Below are 18,156 nucleotides of genomic sequence, written 5' to 3'. Positions count from 1 at the left end.
TTTAATTTCAACCTTGATGATCAATTTTGCCAAGTTTCATCTTTTAATATGTCTCAAAGTATGTTTTCAGTGTTTGGACAGATAAGGTTTCTCATATCTATCCATGGTGACGTTTCTTTTGCGGTTCAGTATATTTATACCTCGAAACATTTCAACAAATGATTTACAAAGTCGTTAGCGAGTCTTTGTTTTTTAATGTAGCCAATGTAATGTAAAAAAATTGCTTTAGTCGAAAATTATCTCACACACAAGACCACACTTTAGAAGGTATATTATGGCTGAGCTACATCTACACTGCGCATGCGCCATTTAGTAATGGTTTTGCCCGGTCAGGTTATACGAGAGTTTCCCGTGATCAAGTGAGCTGAGCAAAGTATGAAACTACAGCGACTGCACACGCCGCCTCAGATGTACCGCAAAGGTTGCTGGGAATGTTGCATCTGGCGTGACAACGTCGATCATCATTCAGCACACCTCGACACTTTCCGGGATGCGGACTACCTTGAAGTGTTCGGATAAATGTAATCCCCCGATGTATGGATGCTGCAAGTGTCTATATAACAGTAGGGGAATCCCTACCAGCGGAGAATTTGGAAATGAGCTCGATGTAAAATACCATAACAGCCCAGAAAACGCTGAAAGTGAGGAGAATGGATCCCCTTAGCAACCACATTATGCTCTTAAAGGAATAGGACATAGTTGGATGGTTATTATAGATATGGGAACAGATGGTGATCTGAGCACGTGCATAGGCGTAAGTATGCATGCATGCATGCAAGTTCGCGTATATATTGGGTTTTTAAATGTCAAGCAGTTTTCTGAGATCCTGTTATTTGTGCTTCTGTTGATTTAAGAACTGCACCATGGTCTGTCTATCATATTCTGACTCACATCTCAACAAAGATTTAACTTAAGTCCCAGGAACATACTTCCATGTTGATGGGTGGGTGAATGCATTGGGTTTTACGCCACGTTAATCAGTCTTTTTATATCATGTTTATACACTGTCCGTAAGAGGGAAGTATTGTTATCGTTGTGAACGAAGGCTTTAACGCTAACCAGTCCCACTGCCAAATTTGCACACTTCTAGAGCACTCAATACGTTAGTTTTGATCTTGGTGTTGGCGTGACCTCGGAACTGGGTTGAGGTTCGAACTCCGTCATCTGAAAGTCCAGTTTCCACCCTTGGGCTCGATCGGAGCTAAGATAATCGTAACTCCCATACTTTAACATAGGCTTACAATAGTCTTAGCGCTAAGATCGCTTTTTGCAAGTGGGCCCTGCAGTTGCTATTACAAGTTATGTCCCTTCCGTGCCCCTCCTATTGACCAATCAGATTCCACCTCTCACATCGCTTGCATTTGTTTACAACAAAATGGCGGCGCCCAGCCATGACGATCTGATCGATGATCAAGATCTATATTGTAATAAAACAGGTCTTATTTCTCGAAGTGCATCAAAGTAACGTGAGCACCTTGATTAAAAACATGAACAGATTTGGAAAATATCTGTCGACGCCCAGTTGACGGTACACATCCTTTGTAAATCCTGGAAGCGACCTCAATCTGCACGTTGAAATTCATGTTGTATACGAACAGGATGTAGATTAGGTTACGCGATTTTGATTGGTCTATGCATAGACTCGTTAGTCCAGCCAAGATATAACTCCAAAATTCCAGCCTAGTTCGGCAGAGGTGGACTTTTACAGTCAGTTAACTCCCTTGCCTCGGGAAGATGGAACCCCGTGTGAGGCATCGTAAGACATATACATAGAAACCTTCGTTAACTCGGGTTCAGGTTTCTAGGTATATCGTTTATGAAGTTGTCATCGAGCGATACCCAAATGCTGGAAGACCTAACATAACACCATTCGTGACCAACTCGTGTTATTCCGGGATAAGCCGAATAGCGACTCGTGCTATTACTAGCGACTGGGTTCCGTCTAAGCGCAAACGGGCATAACTAAATAAATTGTCAACTCGCTGCGTAATGATTCAAGCAAATTTCCCATATGTCATATATATTCCAGATGCTATTTAAGACACATCGGGACTTAAGGTATTATACAGTATGATTGAACACATTTAACTGTGTCTTGGGTATATGTTTAGATGCAAGACATATGTAATATCAAAAATTATATCTGAGGGATTCTTTGACGAAGAACTTGAAATCATACGCGCATTCTTATTGGTTTGTCGTATTTTCGCACATAACATTCATACGGAAAGGGGCGAGTGGTGACGAATGAACATAACACGTGACTGAAATACGTCACAGAGGATTTCCCTTTCTGCACACGGCGCAAGTGTTGTGACCATCATTGAGGACTTATGTGCTGTAAAACCAATTGGCGCTAACTACATATGTGCAGCACGAAAATGTTAGCCTCGTTTTGGGATTGAGCAGCGACTGGAACGACAGCTCCATGGCAACCTTTAGAACACATTATGGTCAAAATATGTACAGTTTGTTTTTCACGAAGGAGAGATAGTTCAACATGTATTTCATGCTACCAAGAGTTCGAGTTAACAAGATGTCACTTTGTTCAATACATATATATGTTTGAACCGCCGCCACATGAGACTGACGCTTCGCCTCTAAAAATACTAGTATATAATTTTGATAGAAATTATTTTTATTGAAAAGGAGCCCCGATGAGATGGGGGGAAATCTAGACTTGCTTCAGTTTTGCATTACAGTAAGGGCAGGGCGGAAGGGAACATACCGTATTCGACATAATAAGCGCTCCGCTCTGAGAAACGCCCACGGTGATATTTGCTAAAAATTATATTGGCTAGTAAACAATCCCAATTAGCACCCCTTCCGATTGATCAATGTACACAAGACTTATTTATTCGTGTATAATACGAACTCGTGTGTTATATGCACCCTTAATTATTGGCAATTAAATTCTGGAAAATATATGTGTATAATACACACAGACTTTTCTTTTGTATCGTTTCAGGCTGTCAGCATAAACCACGAAATTTACGATCTTTCGACTCTATTTTTTTCTCTCACCAAAATAATATTCTAATAAGAGCCCCCTATTTCTAATTTTGAGAGTGCCCTAGGCGCTTATTACGTCGAATACGGTAATATGGTTCAGAGATACTGATTGATTGATTGATTGATTGTTGTTTAACGCCGCACTCAGCAATATTTCAGCTATATGACGGCGGTCTGTAAATAATCGAATCTGGACCAGACAATCCAGTGATTGACATCATGAGCATCGATCCACGCAATTTGGATCGATGACATGTATCATCCAAGTCAGCGAGCCTGACCACCCGATCCTGTTAGTCGCCTTTTACGACAAGCATAGTCGTCTTTTACGGCAAGTAGTGGTTGCTGAAGACCTTTTCTACCCCGGAATCAGAGACAGTGAGACGTACTACCGCCACATCACCACGTACAGAGTATTTCGACGAGTTACCTGACGCTTTGGCCGCTCACTTTAATGGACCTATAGCAGGAAAGACATATGTTTGTTTGTTGTTTAACGGCACACTCAGCAATATTCCAGCCATATGACGGCGTTATGTAAATAATCGAGTCTGGACTAAAACCTGGACCTGGATCAGCTCCCCCAAACTATGCAGCGGTCCCTAAATAACTGCGTCTAGACCAGATAATCCAGTGATTGACATCATGAGCATCGATCTACGCAATGGGGATACGATGACATGCATCAACCAAGTCAGCGAGCCTAACCACCCAACCCTGTTAGTCGCCTCTTACGACAAGCATAGTCGTCTTTTACGGCAAGCATCGGTTGATGAAGACCTATTCTAACCCGGATCTTCACTCACTCACATCAAAGATAATGGTTTAAGCTCCTCTCTCACTCACATCAATGATAGTGGTCAAGGCGCGTCACTCAGTCAAATCAAAGATAGTGGTCAAGGCGCGTCACTCAGTCAAATCAAAGATAGTGGTCAAGGCGCGTCACTCAGTCAAATCAAAGATAGTGGTCAAGGCGCGTCACTCAGTCAAATCAAAGATATTTGTTAAAGCGTTCGCTCCTCATTCACTCGAAGGTGCATCAAAGCCAAGACACCACTGAAACTTGAGGTTAATGCGTCCACATCTCAGGGTGGGAAGAGGAGTTCAAACTCCACATTTATAAAGCTAGTTGTATGGGGGCCTCAGGTCACGCTGCACCTTCCGGGTTAGAAAGGGTCCCAATCCATCTCTGCTTCTTGTAACGGTAGTCTTACCGTTTCATATACCCGACAACATTGGACGCTGCTCATACTATCAATGACTGGCTGTCTGGTCCAGACTCGATTATTCAAAGTTCGCCGACTCGCCGTCATATTGCTCGACCGTTGCTGAGTGTGGCGTTGAACAAACAAACAAACACATCACTGTATGGCTGAATTATTGCATGTGTCACTATAAGATTTCACTCACTCATTCACTCACTCACTCACTCACTCACTCTTCACTGATTTTTACCAGAGACCATATAATCTATTATATGGTCTCTGTTCTTACTAACAGCACAGTAGTTATTGACAGTATGCAACAACTGGTGATGTTTTTTTATTCTTAAAATGGTGCTGCATCTGCATTTTCCCCAAAATTTGGAAGATTCCCAAAGCTACGCTACCCTGTAATATAAGACCATTGTTCAGCGGTGCCTGGTGCAGTGAGGGAGAGAGACGCAGGGAGATGGCCCTCGGTAGGGATGAAGAGAGTCATTAGACATTATGCCAGCAATGATAGTGAACACTCAATATCCGGGTTGTGTTTCACTCGCTGCTCTCCGGCGTCTGTGATGCCTGTAACATCGTCAGCACCAGCATCCACGGGGAGGCCGTCGTGGCTGTCTGTATTTCATTGAACAATGGAGGCCTGTTGGATGTCAAGTTAAACTGGTCTTTAATGCGTAAAGAGAGAGAGAGAGAAATACCGTGTATCCTCGTCATAACGTATACGAGGGTGGAAATGTTAAACTAAATCGATATACACAAAATCACAGCGTTCAAAACTTTTCTGAAAAGTTTTATGTGCATTAAACCTTGGTCAGTTATACTGTTTAAATGTCGAATGGCAACATGTGTTCGCGTTTACCAGCTTCACGATCTATTATCGAGTTATCATATTGTGAGAGTCCATGCGTGTTGATGACACCAGGTGTTCGCGTGTATCTCGATTATATCACATAGTTACTGAGCGTCAATGACAGCATGATGTATAAACATATTCTCCGTCAATGACAGTATTCTGGATACCCCGTTAATGTCTGTCAATGGCAGTATTCTGGATAACCTGTTAATGTCTGTCAATGACAGTATTCTGGATAACCTGTTAATGTCTGTCAATGGCAGTATTCTGGATAACCTGTTAATGTCTGTCAATGAAGTATTCTGGATAACCTGTTAATGTCTGTCAATGAAGTATTCTGGATAACCTGTTAATGTCTGTCAATGACAGTATTCTGGATAACCTGTTAATGTCTGTCAATGGCAGTATTCTGGATAACCTGTTAATGTCTGTCAATGACAGTTTGCTGGATACACCGTTAATGTCCGTCAATGACAGTATTCTGGATACCTCGTTAATGTCTGTCAATGGCAGTATTCTGGATAACCTGTTAATGTCTGTCAGTGACAGTATTCTGGATACCCCGTTAATGTCTGTCTTTGACAGTATTCTGGATACCTCGTTAATGTCTGTCAATGGCAGTATTCTGGATAACATGTTAATGTCTGTCAATGACAGTATTCAGGATACCCCGTTAATGTCCGTAAAAGACAGTATTCTGGATAACCTGCTAATGTTTGTCAATAAGAGTATTTTGGATAAGCCGTTGAGGAATATAAAGGAACAGAAGCTCAAACAAAATACGAATGAAGCTTATACCAAGGGATGATATCTCGTAAAACTGATAACCGACTTCTCGTTGCATCCCACTCCCTCATCTAACGTCGATTATTATACAATATGCATGTTGAATATTGGATATTTTCCATTGAAACATATCCCGGTTTATAGCTCTTCTGGGAGGCAGCTTGGCTTGGCAGTTCCCGTAGTCAAGGATCCAATAAATCGCTTCAAACTGGCACCTTGTTTCGCGGTTTCTGACATACACCAGCCAGCGATGTTGACAGTTTCTACACCACTCTGCCTTCACGCGCCTCATGAGTAACATGTCTACGTAAATAAGTCCATTAACATCAATCTTTGAAGTGGAAACACCGTGGTTCCCTCGCGTTCCGCTTGTTTACCGATCTGCAGCACTCATTTAAACTGTAAACAAGTACTCGTGTTTATTGCACCCTCGTCGTTGGCTGCCGCCTGGGTCACGTGACCGCACTAGCGTAAACAGACACTAAAAAGTAAATAGACATACGGAGATAAACATTTTGGTTTCCATGGAAACAAAGGTCACGGTGGATTTCAGGAATCTATTCCCATGGCAGCCGGTGAATGCGCCCGGATATCGTCTGCTCAGTTAGTCAGGTGGGTGACGTGTTCGCCGCACGTGAAATAGCAGCAGACGAGATGTTCGGTATGATTACGTCACTTCAGAGGAATGGGTCTGTCTGACGCGGGAGTCTGGTGGGAGGGGGTGCGGCGGATGGAAGCACCGATCTCTGGCAGAAATGTGTTTTGAAAGAGCGCTAGACATTTTTATGGTATGTGAAAATGTGATCAAAAACACCATGCTACTGGAGGTATGCTGGTCCACATCCTTTACTGTGTGTGACAGCAGTCTGTCCCCAGACCTTATAGATAATAAATTAAAAAATTAATCCAACTTAAGTCTAGAATGATTTGGCAAGTCTAAACTACCTCAGCTCCTATTATTAAGCATTGTTCTTGGCTCCATTTGTAATTTCCTTAATTTCTTATCTTGTCTTATCCTCTCCTCCCTTCTCCTCTCCTCTCCTCTCCTCTCCTATCCTTTCCTATCCTCTCCTACCTTACCCTACCCTACCCTACCCTACCCTATCCTACCCTACCCTATCCTCTCTTATCTTATCGTATCGTATCGTATCGTATCGTATCGTATCGTATCGTATCGTATCTTATCTTATCTTATCTTATCTTATCTTATCTTATCTTATCTTATCTTATCTTATCTTATCTTATCTTATCTTATCTTATCTTATCTTATCTTATCTTATCTTCATTTTTAATTTTATTTCATTTTATTATTTTATTCTGGGACTACATGTAACTCTGTATGTGACCCGTACTGAACACGATACTGCTATGGCCATAAGTTCTGAAGACCTTGGGTTGCAAATTCTGTTTGTTATTGAACGTTAACGCCTCACACGCCTGACAGTCGTGGTTTCTGCGTTGTCTGAAACACATTACGTCATGGTAGAATTAACGTTAAAGGTAGTCAACGAGATCCCACGCCAAGCGCTGCTTAATCCCAAAACGAGGCTTACATAATCGTGCACATAGGCACACTCTGGTAGTCATGACACTGGTGTCGTGTGCAGAAAAGAACTTCCGTTGTGACGTAATTAGGTCACGTGTTACTTGTAGGTCGATGGCTCCATGGACCGACAGATACAACCAAGAGTATATCCAGAGTAAAGTAGTGTATAACACCTCATAGTCGAATCTCCGCCTGACGTTTACCTTTGAAATTGATTTTATGGTTTCATAAACATGTAACTTTCTGGGGAAAGAAGAAAACGAGAGTTGCCTTCTTCTAAGAGAAAATAATTTGGCATCAGGATACCGCTGTACATATTCTATGTGGGGGTAAATGGTGACAGAGTTGCGTCCCTTACACGTGCCAGGAACCTAGGATATCGGAATGGAATCCCGGTTAGCCCTGATTATGTTTCTAGGTTTGTCACTCCTTATCCTTGCTCGTTGGTTTAGACCTGCATCACATCGAGCTTTTCCGGGCCGTGATCGAAACTGATGAAGGCGGCGTTTAACCGCACTCACTCATTCGCCTAGTCTGTGTTACATATATTGGGGTTTGTCTACACCAACATGGCGACATAAAGTCTACACATCTGTGGATCATCCCGGTGGCCAAACATGTGGTTTTTTTTCATGTACACGTAGCGCAATAAAAGCGATAAAACTCTTTCCATATTCTATAGAAATCTCTGCCCAAAGCACCCGTTACAAACACATGCAAAGGCAGGTCAATTTTTCACCTAAAAAACACGGGAACATATGGTACAAGTCAAAACAGAGTATTGCATGAACATCATTTTTGTCACTGATTCGTCAAAATTGGAAATGTCCTCCACATGTTTACAATAAAACTTTTTGAAAGCTTTACAAGGCCTTGAATGCTGTAACTTCTATGAAACATACTTACAACGTCTCCGATACCGAATTGGCGATATAATTTATAACGTCAACGCTAGAGAAAAACAGCCCCGATTATACGCCGAAACAGATTCCATTTGGCGTAAAAGTCAACGATAGCAGTGACAATACTCGTATGAATGGATCAATGAAAATCAGTGATGACACAGGTTTTCGCGAAAAGCCCGATTAGTCTCTGAAACAAAGTACGCGAAAACGCTCAAGACAGTCTACCAAACTTTCAATTTCCTGAAAATGAAGAAATTCTCTCTGAATATTTTACAAGATTTCTTTTGTTAAATTGTATTTTTATACATAAAACAAATGACACGAGAAAAGACTTCCGCCCGTATCCCCCTCAAAAATATATATAACTTAAAGGAGTGAACGGCAATTCAAACACATACAAACTTTTGGAGAGGGGTACGGGTGGATGTCTTTTCTTGTCTATATGGTTTAATGTATTAAAATACAATTTAACAAAAGAAATCTTGAAAAATATTATTCAGAGACTCACTGTTAGACTGAACCGTACTGGCATGTGCGTCTATTTAAGTACAGTAAAGTACGGTTATAGGATAGGAAAGGATAGGAGAGGAGAGGAGAGGAGAGGAGAAGGGAGGAGAGGATAAGACAAGATAAGAAATTAAGGAAATTACAAATGGAGCCAAGGGACTACTAATTTTAATTCGTTATAACCGTAGTTCGCTATAAGCATATATACAGTATAACAACAGCAAATAGTCGGGACCAAAAAAGTAAGTTCGTTATATCCGTCAGTTCGTTGTAAGCGTGTTCGTTATAACCGTAGTTTACTGTATGAGAACTCGTACTAGCACGCCCTCGTTGGTACTGTACTGATATATTAATGACATAATGACATAGTTAGTGAGCTTGTTCGCCAACAGCGGCCGTCAATGTCTGATCATCCGGTGATTACTGTGAATACTGCACCAATTGTGACGCTGTGACATCAATCAAAAACAATGCAGCAATTAACGCACTCAAGACTGAGTTTTGGACATCACGGCTCCCAAGTACAACCCTCTCCAGTCGGAAGCTGTCTTAGGTACACTAGCATACACTGCGGTAAATATAGAACTGGCACCCAAAAAACTGCAGAAGAGTGTTTATAGAATTTGGAAAGACATATTGTCACTGGCTACGATTCTTTGCCCGGCCGTAATGGCAGGATATTTACGGATACGGGTTGTCGATGGTGGTGTCCACGGTTGTCACATTGTCCTCCGGTATGGTTGATTCCGTTCTCGGCGTCCCCGCGGGAGCTTTTGGGGGATATTCTCGACAGCCGTCGCCGAAAAAGGTAACTAAACTTTGCGTGTAACGCTTAACTTTGTTCCCAGTGATGTGGCGAGATGAATCGCCTGCAGCACGGAGGGGGCCTTCGGTTGGCTCAACACAATGAGTGTTGTAACATGTAAAGTTATGTTGTAACATTGATTTGTGTTGTTGCCTTTGTGGTTGCAGTGTAGGAACGTGGAGCTCATGGTCTGTGCATGTTTCTGTCTGAAAACATTATCCTCGAATAAATAAGATCAAGGTCGCGAAGAGTGCTAAAAATCAGGGTTTTTTCGCGGTTTCAACTCCAGCTCTTGTGTATCCATCTCGCTTTGTTTGTTTGTGTCAAAGAAGCCTTTGAGCTGATTTTCACCGAATTATAGTTCATGCATAACTTAAGACTATTGCAAAACCCAGTTGTATTTATACTCTCCATGTTGAACAACAAGAAAACAACTACGCATTTGAAAAAACGGATGGACGGGGAACGATATCGGCTCGTTTTTCTGCCCACTAGAAATGTCAAATTTAAAGTTACGAAACACTTTGTGATAGTGTTATCATGACCCAACATGATATTTTTACAAAATGTTTCAGCTGATAACGTTGAAAGTCAACGCGCACTATTGCATTAATGCATACCACGTGTGTGTTACTTTCAGATAGGGTGTGCAACATTCCCACAATCCCCACATGATAAACTCTGTCTGTCTGTCTGTTTGTTGTCTGTCTGTCTGTGTTTGTGTGTGTCCGAGTATGTGTCTGTGTATCTGTTTGTGTCTCTGTGTTTGGGTATATGTGTGTCTGTGACCGTGTGTGTGTGTGTGTGTGTGTGTGTGTGTGTGTGTGTGTGTGTGTGTGTGTGTGTGTGTGTGTGTGTGTGTGTGTGTGTGTGTGTGAGACGTGTGAGAGATAATGTGACAGAGATAATATAGTTCATGTATGATAGACGATAAAGTGTGATGAGTTAAAGATTGTTTGAGGTAAGGTAAAGTGTATTTGAGATACGATAATGTGTTGCTGAGATACGATAAAGTGTGTTTGAGGTAAGGTAAAGTGCGTGTTTGAGATACGATAATGTGTTGCTGAGATACGATAAAATGTATTTAAAAAACGATCATGTGTTGCTGAGATTAGATAAAGTGTATTTGAGATACGATAAAGTGTGTGTTTGAGATACGATAATGTGTTGCTGAGATACGATAAAGTGTGTTTGAGAAACGATAAAGTGTGGTTGAGGTTAGGTAAAAAGTGTTTGAGAAATGATAATGTGTGGTTTAGGTCAGGTAAAGTGTGTTTTAGATACGATAATGTGTTGCTGAGATACGATAAAGTGTGTTTGGGGTAAGGTAAAGTGTGTTTTAGATACGATAATGTGTTGCTGAGATACGATAAAGTGTGTTTGGGGTAAGGTAAAGTGTGTTTTTAAGATAAGATAATGTGTTGCTGAGATACGATAATGTGTGTTTGGGGTAAGGTAAAGTGTGTTTTTTAAGATAAGATAATGTGTGCTTGACACAACATAATGTGCTTTTGAGATACGATAACGTGAACATAAAGTGTGTGTTTGAAATACAATAACTTGTGTTTGGCAGAACATAATGTGTGTTTGGAGATCAGATAAGTGTGTTTGAAAGAAGAAAATATGTGTTTGACATGTGATAATGTGTGTTTGAGATACGATAAAGTGTGTTTGACAGAACATAATGTGTGTTTGAGATAACATAGAGTATGTATGAAATAAATACAGTGTGTTTGACAGAACATTATATGAGTGAGCGACAACACAATATAATAACAATCGACCAGTATGTGAATTCATGCATATAAACAAAATAAGATTATCTTTAAATCTAAATATGGATTTCACCAATAGACATTACAGTGTGTACATTTTTCAGAACACGAATCCGGCTTAAACGCACGGAATTGTCAACCACACTGGTACAACGATAAGGTCATAGGACAACTTGGTGATGTACTGCAACACCCTGTTGATCGTCCCGCAGCAGAGTAAGCGCGACCTGGTATTATTAATAAACGACCAGGTCAACACATATTAACTTGGCGGTATTCCTGGAGGACAACTATTTATTTGTAACCTATCTACTTTTCACTGCGTGCAGGTCAAATGTCACGTAATGTCACGTCCGTAAAGCCACTGTAAAGTCACTTTAAAATCACCGTGAAGTCACTGTAAAGTCACTGAAACGTCACCGTAAAGTCACCGTAAAGTCACTGTAACGTCACCATAAAGTCACTGTAAAGTCACTATAACGTCACTGTAAAGTCACTGTAAAGTCACTATAACGTCACTGTAAAGTCACTATAACGTCACTGTAAAGTCACCGTAAAGTCACCGTAAAGTCACAGTAAAGGCATTGTGGGTGTACGGACGATGACAATGAGTCAGGTTTAATACTTCCGCCCGCACATTTAACGTTATTAAATCGGCGGGATGTGTGTCATTATGGCAATATACACTCCTGTAATGACTTCGAACAACTGAGATCCAAATTGATTCCCGTACTTATCTCGTTGTCACAGCGAGATGACCAACAATGCTAGCCTCTCAGCATGATGCAATATTAAGGACAATTTCAGTAAGATTAAATCTCACAGTTCCTGGTTGGCTCCATAGTACTTATAATGGTCATTTGTAAATCATGTTGTATAAGAGAGAACATAGTGTGTGAGAGAGAGTGAGTGAGTGAGTGAGGTTTTACGCCGCTTTTAGCAATATTCCAGCAATATCACGACGGGGAACACCAGAAATGGCTTCACACATTGTACCCATGTCGGGAATCGAACCCGGGTCTTCGGCGTGACGAGCTAACGCCTTAACCACTAGGCTACCCGACCGCCCCTGTGTGAGAGAGAACATAGTGTGTGAGAGAGAACATAGTGTGTGAGAGAGAACATAGTGTGTGAGAGAGAACATAGTGTGTGAGGGAGAACATGATATGTGAGAGAGAACATAGTGTGTGAGAGAGAACATGATATGTGAGGGAGAACATAGTGCGAGAGGGAACATAGTGAGAGAGAACACAGTGTGTGAGAGAGAACATAGTGTGTGAGAGAGAACATAATGTGTGAGAGAGAACACATTGTGTGAGAGAGAACATAGTGTGTGAGAGAGAACATAATGTGTAAGAGAGAACACAGTGTGTGAGAGAGAACATAGTGTGAGAGAGAGAACATAGCGTGTGAGAGAGAACATAGTGTGAGAGAGAGAACATAGCGTGTGAGAGAGAACATAGCGTGTGAGAGAGAACATAGCGTGTGAGAGAGAACATAGTGTGAGAGAGAGAACATAGCGTGTGAGAGAGAACATAGCGTGTGAGAGAGAACATAGCGTGTGAGAGAGAACATAGCGTGAGAGAGAGAACATAGCGTGTGAGAGAGAACATAGCGTGTGGGAGAGAACATAGCATGTGAGAGAGAACATAGCGTGTGAGAGAGAACATTGTGTGTGAGAACATAATGTGTGAGAGAGAACACAGTGTGTGAGAGAGAACATAGCGTGTGAGAGAGAACATAGCGTGTGAGAGAGAACACAGTGTGTGAGAGTGAACATAGCGTGTGAGAGAGAACATAATGTGTGAGAGAGAACATAGTGTATGAGAGAGCAAACATAACGTGTGTGAGGGAGAACATAATGTGTGAGAGAGAGAACATTCTCAAATATGTTTCCATGACAACAGTTTGTATGGCCCCTGCAATCAACGCGTGATGGGTCGTATATAGATATCTCTTTGATGACCGTTTTAGATATATAGTTCTTGCCAGTCTCATGTGACACTAGCGTCAGGCATCGCTATTTCATCCGTCGTATATGAGGCCGTATTAAGGTTGTATTACAGAAAGTATACACCCATGTTTGATGGTGTACAAAAATAAAACAAACAAGAAAGGTTATTCGGTGGTGATGTATTTGTCAAGGGCATCGTAGCTGTGTTTTGGACCTTGGTTTGCGGTGTTTCGTCAACTTTATTTTTTAACGATTATAATGTTTGGGTCCCCTCCATTGTTCAAGTGTGCACTTTCCTTCCCCCGACAGTTTGGTTCAGTGCGGCCATTTTTAAAATAACAATCACAAAACCGACATGTTCTTATATATGGGCCACATGACTTGAGTCTTGTAATTAGGGGCCATTTGTTGGATATTCAGGAGGAGTGGGTGCGGGCATTCTATATATTTTTTAAAAGTAATTTGCATCAAAAATACTGAGAATCATAATATGGGTCACCCAAAACCCCAAATGATGGATGTCCTAAAATTGATGTGTTGTAAGGAAGAATTGATCGTCTCCCCCTTTAAGAGAATTGTTGTGTGCATTTTGTTTTAAGCAGTGACCGAAGAAATATCCTCTACAACAACCAGCTGATATATATTATTTATAACACAATCAGGAGATATTGAAATTGAATTTAGGTCACCGTAACAGAAGGCTCGCGCATCAATTCCTACAGAGCAAGCGTCAGGATAGGAGCACGAGGAATAGGCATAATGATTAAAGACACTGAGGTTTTTTCCTTTTTGTCAAAAACATCTTAACGACCAAAGTAGCAATGATACTTCACTGGCAAAGAGTGAATCGGGAATGGATTCGTCCCTTGCCCACGGAACGCGAACTGCCCCGCGGTGTTCACGTGGTGTCGGTGGCTTGTTTAACCTGATATTAAGCCAATTACGAAGGCGCGGCATGTCCACATTCTTGCTTTTGCGTGGACTTTGTGTCATTACTGAATTTCAGGGATCCATTCATATAATTTTGACCTCTATTTTTGCCTTACACCCAATGAAATCTGTGTCGGCGGATGATTGAGACTGGTTAATCTCTGATTTGACGATTTATATTTACATAATTGTATGTTTAAGGTCCATCCTAGCTGCCGTGTTTGTTTGTTGGTTGGTTGGTAGTTTAACGCTCACTCAGCAATATTGCAGCTATATGACGGCCGTATGTAAATAATTGAGTCTGATAGATATTGTGAACAACCATCCACGCCCTCTCGGTACGACCGCCTCCGTGGTCTAGTGGTAGAGCGTCCGCCAGGAGCGTCATTCCAAAAGACATTAAAAGATGGTACTTGTTGTTACCCTGTCTGGCTATCGGCATTAAGGGACTAAAACACGGACTGGTCAGCTCGGAGTCAGTATTCTGTGTCCGAGTGGGGTACTATGTTAAAACTGCGGCATGGTATCTCAGTGGGCTACCACTTTAAATCGGCATTACTCCGGACTAGTACAAGCAGCCACACAACACACGCTTGCATACACGTCGCTGTATAAGAGCAATAATCTTGTACGCGACGTTAAACACGATTTCACCTTACCTCACCTCACCCCCTGGGTACAATCACACACAAGTCACCGAGCCTGCACAAACACCCAATCCATTTCGTCGCCTCTGTCGATCAGCATAGGTTGCCAGGGACCAGATCTAACTTGGAATCACCACAGGGTGCACTGTTTAGTAGAATGCATTGTTTGCGTGTGAGTATTCCACAAATAAAACTAAACAAGAAACAATTTGCGATAACAGGCATTGTTTCTTACATCATGTAATGTCCTAAGTACACTAGGTAATGTTCTAAGTACACTAGGTATTGTCCTAAGTACACTAGGTAATGTCCTAAGTACACTGGGTAATGTCCTAAGTACACTGGGTAATGTCCTAAGTACACTGGGTAATGTCCTAAGTACACTAGGTAATGTCCTAAGTACACTAGGTAATGTTCTAAGTACACCGGGTAATGTTCTAAGTACACTAGGTAATGTTCTAAGTACACTAGGTAATGTCCTAAGTACACTGGGTAATGTTCTACGTACACTAGGTAATGTTATACGTGCAATGGGTAATGTCATAAAAAAGTTTTTTTGCAAGTGATGATATTAGTTTAAGAGGTAAGGCTATATGCACAATCATAAGAATTCTGCTAAGAGCAGACTCCATTGTAGATTCCGACAACATCAGGAGCATCTGTTTGTGGTTCACCCTCAAATAGTGTAATATCAGGTGTTCGCGGAAAGGGGAGCGTATCTTCGCCGCCAATGGCACCGGTCACAAGCACATGCAAAGGCTAGTCTGTTGTTCACCTGAAAACAAGAACAAGTGTTATACAAAGCAAGCAATGTTATAACAACAAAGACTGTTATAACAACAAACACTGTTATAACAATACGAAGCAATAGTTAATGTTATAACAGCAAGTCATGTTATAACAACAAGTTATGTGCTTAGGACATTAAGCAATGTTATAAAAACAATACGTATGTTATAACAACTATACGTCATGTTGTAACAACAAGTAATGTTGTAAGATCAATAAGTAATGTTATACCAACGACAAATAATGTGATTAGAAAATATTATAAAAACAACAATGATTAATCTTCTAAGAACAAGTTATGTTATTAGAACATCAAGTAATATTATAACAATATTAAGTAATGTTATAACAACAATAAGTAATGTTATAACGACACAAAGAGTTGGGTTATATCATCAATAAGTAATGTTATAACGACACAAAGAGTTGGGTTATATCATCAATAAGTAATGTTATAACGACACAAAGAGTTGGGTTATATCATCAATAAGTAATGTTATACCGACACAAAGAGTTGGGTTATATCATCAATAAGTAATGCAATAACGACACAAAGAGTTGGGTTATATCATCAATAAGTAATGTTATAACGACACAAAGAGTTGGGTTATATCATCAATAAGTAATGTTATAATGACACAAAGAGTTGGGTTATATCATCAATAAGTAATGCAATAACGACACAAAGAGTTGGGTTATATCATCAATAGGTGATGTCATAACGACACAAAGAGTTGGGTTATATCATCAATAAGTAATGCAATAACGACACAAAGAGTTGGGTTATATCATCAATAGGTGATGTTATAACGACACAAAGTGTTGGGTTATATCATCAATAAGTAATGTTATAACGACACAAAGAGTTTGGTTATATAATCAATAGGTGATGTCATAACAACACAAAGAGTTGGGTTATATCATCAATAAGTAATGTTATAACGACACAAAGAGTTTGGTTATATCATCAATAAGTAATGTTATAACGACACAAAGAGTTGGGTTATATCATCAATAAGTAATGCAATAACGACACAAAGAGTTGGGTTATATAATCAATAGGTGATGTCATAACAACACAAAGAGTTGGGTTATATCATCAATAAGTAATGTTATAACGACACAAAGAGTTGGGTTATATAATCAATAGGTGATGTCATATCAACAATAAGTAATGTTATAACAACAGTAAGTGATGTTACAAGATCAATAAGTTATGCTATAAGAATAATAACTATGTAAGAACTATATGTTATATTGTAATAAAACAACAAATAATCAGATCTGGGCCTGGGATTTTATCAAAAGAAATTTTCCATGAACATGCTTGAAAAAATAATTATGCTTCAGACCTTATTGGAAAGTTGCCTGCCACACAAATGTCATTGTTGCAAGGTGTTTTCCTTTAAAACAAATTTAGGCCAGAATATCTAATAGTCGGCCCCTCGGAAAAGTAAGTAATGAAAAAGTTATCTATGATAATGAATACAAACTAAAACACTGGTTTTGCGGTTTCATCACGACTTATCTTTGGGCAACTGTTTATACATCTTTAATGACTAGTGTATGCTTAATGTTTTATTGAATATGCCTAAATTAGACTGACGTAAAGTGGCACGCACTGTTTAAAAGTAAGCCCACGTGCCTACCCGATGCCTGGTTACCATACACCCGCCGTCAACTAACTTGAGCCCAACAAAGGTCAAGCAGGTTTGTTTCATTAAGTATAGCATCCTAATTAAGATAATTAGCATTTCATTGTTACACGTTCTCCTTGCTGTACAGCAAAGAAGGGGTTATTGTATTGCTTGTTGTTTAACGCCGCCCTCAGCAATATTCCAGCTATATGACGGCGGTCTGTAAATAATCGAGTCTGGACCAGACAATACAGTGATTGATATCATGAGCATCGATCCACGAAATTGGGATACAATGACATGCATCAACCAAGTCAGCGAGCATGACCACCCGATCCCGTCAGTCGCCTCTTACGACAAGCATAGTCGCCTTTTACGGCAAGCATAGTCGCCTTATACGGCAAGCATACTCGCCTTTTACGGCAAGCATAGTCGCCTTATACGGCAAGCATAGTCACTATTTACAGCAAGCATAGTCACCTTTTACGGCAAGCATGAGTTGCTGAAGAGATGAGATTAGCTACCACGTCTACTTGCTTAATGGAACAGCATGCACTGAAGACGGAGATAAACTCTGCAATGTGATAGCCAAGCTTGAGACTTTGAGATACAAATTTAAAACAAATTTAAAACACAGACCGTTCTGTTTTTACCTAACAATAACACATAATGAGAATAGTAAGACCGAGGGAGATGTTACACAAGTGTGTCATGTTATATACATGAAAATAAAAACGTGTAAAAGAGAAATTAATCTGACATAAATAACAAGTTTCTGTTGACAGATTAGTGGCGG

General features: G+C 40.4%; 1 protein-coding gene across 4 annotated transcripts in view; it reads left to right on the top strand.

Moving 5' to 3' along the window:
- The window catches only part of LOC139472329 (potassium voltage-gated channel protein Shaw-like), a 124,334-nt gene that overhangs the window by 17,898 nt on the left and 88,280 nt on the right, over positions 1 to 18,156 (top strand). The window contains exon 1 of one of the 4 annotated variants that reach the window (XM_071254781.1): positions 415 to 754. The exons of 1 other annotated variant lie outside the window; for it this stretch is intronic. In XM_071254781.1, the coding sequence (XP_071110882.1) occupies positions 704 to 754 (51 nt within the window). In that variant the 5' untranslated portion in view covers positions 415 to 703. Of the gene's footprint in view, positions 1 to 414; positions 755 to 9,412; positions 9,632 to 18,156 lie in introns of those variants that run through there. 2 more of the 4 variants (XM_071254782.1, XM_071254779.1) reach the window with 2 other exon arrangements.

This window comes from Haliotis cracherodii, unplaced genomic scaffold (genome assembly GCF_022045235.1).
Source record: "Haliotis cracherodii isolate W230 unplaced genomic scaffold, xgHalCrac1.p SCAF_24, whole genome shotgun sequence".
Taxonomy (NCBI): Eukaryota; Metazoa; Mollusca; class Gastropoda; order Lepetellida; family Haliotidae; genus Haliotis; species Haliotis cracherodii.
This window is presented reverse-complemented; position numbering and strand designations above follow the sequence as displayed.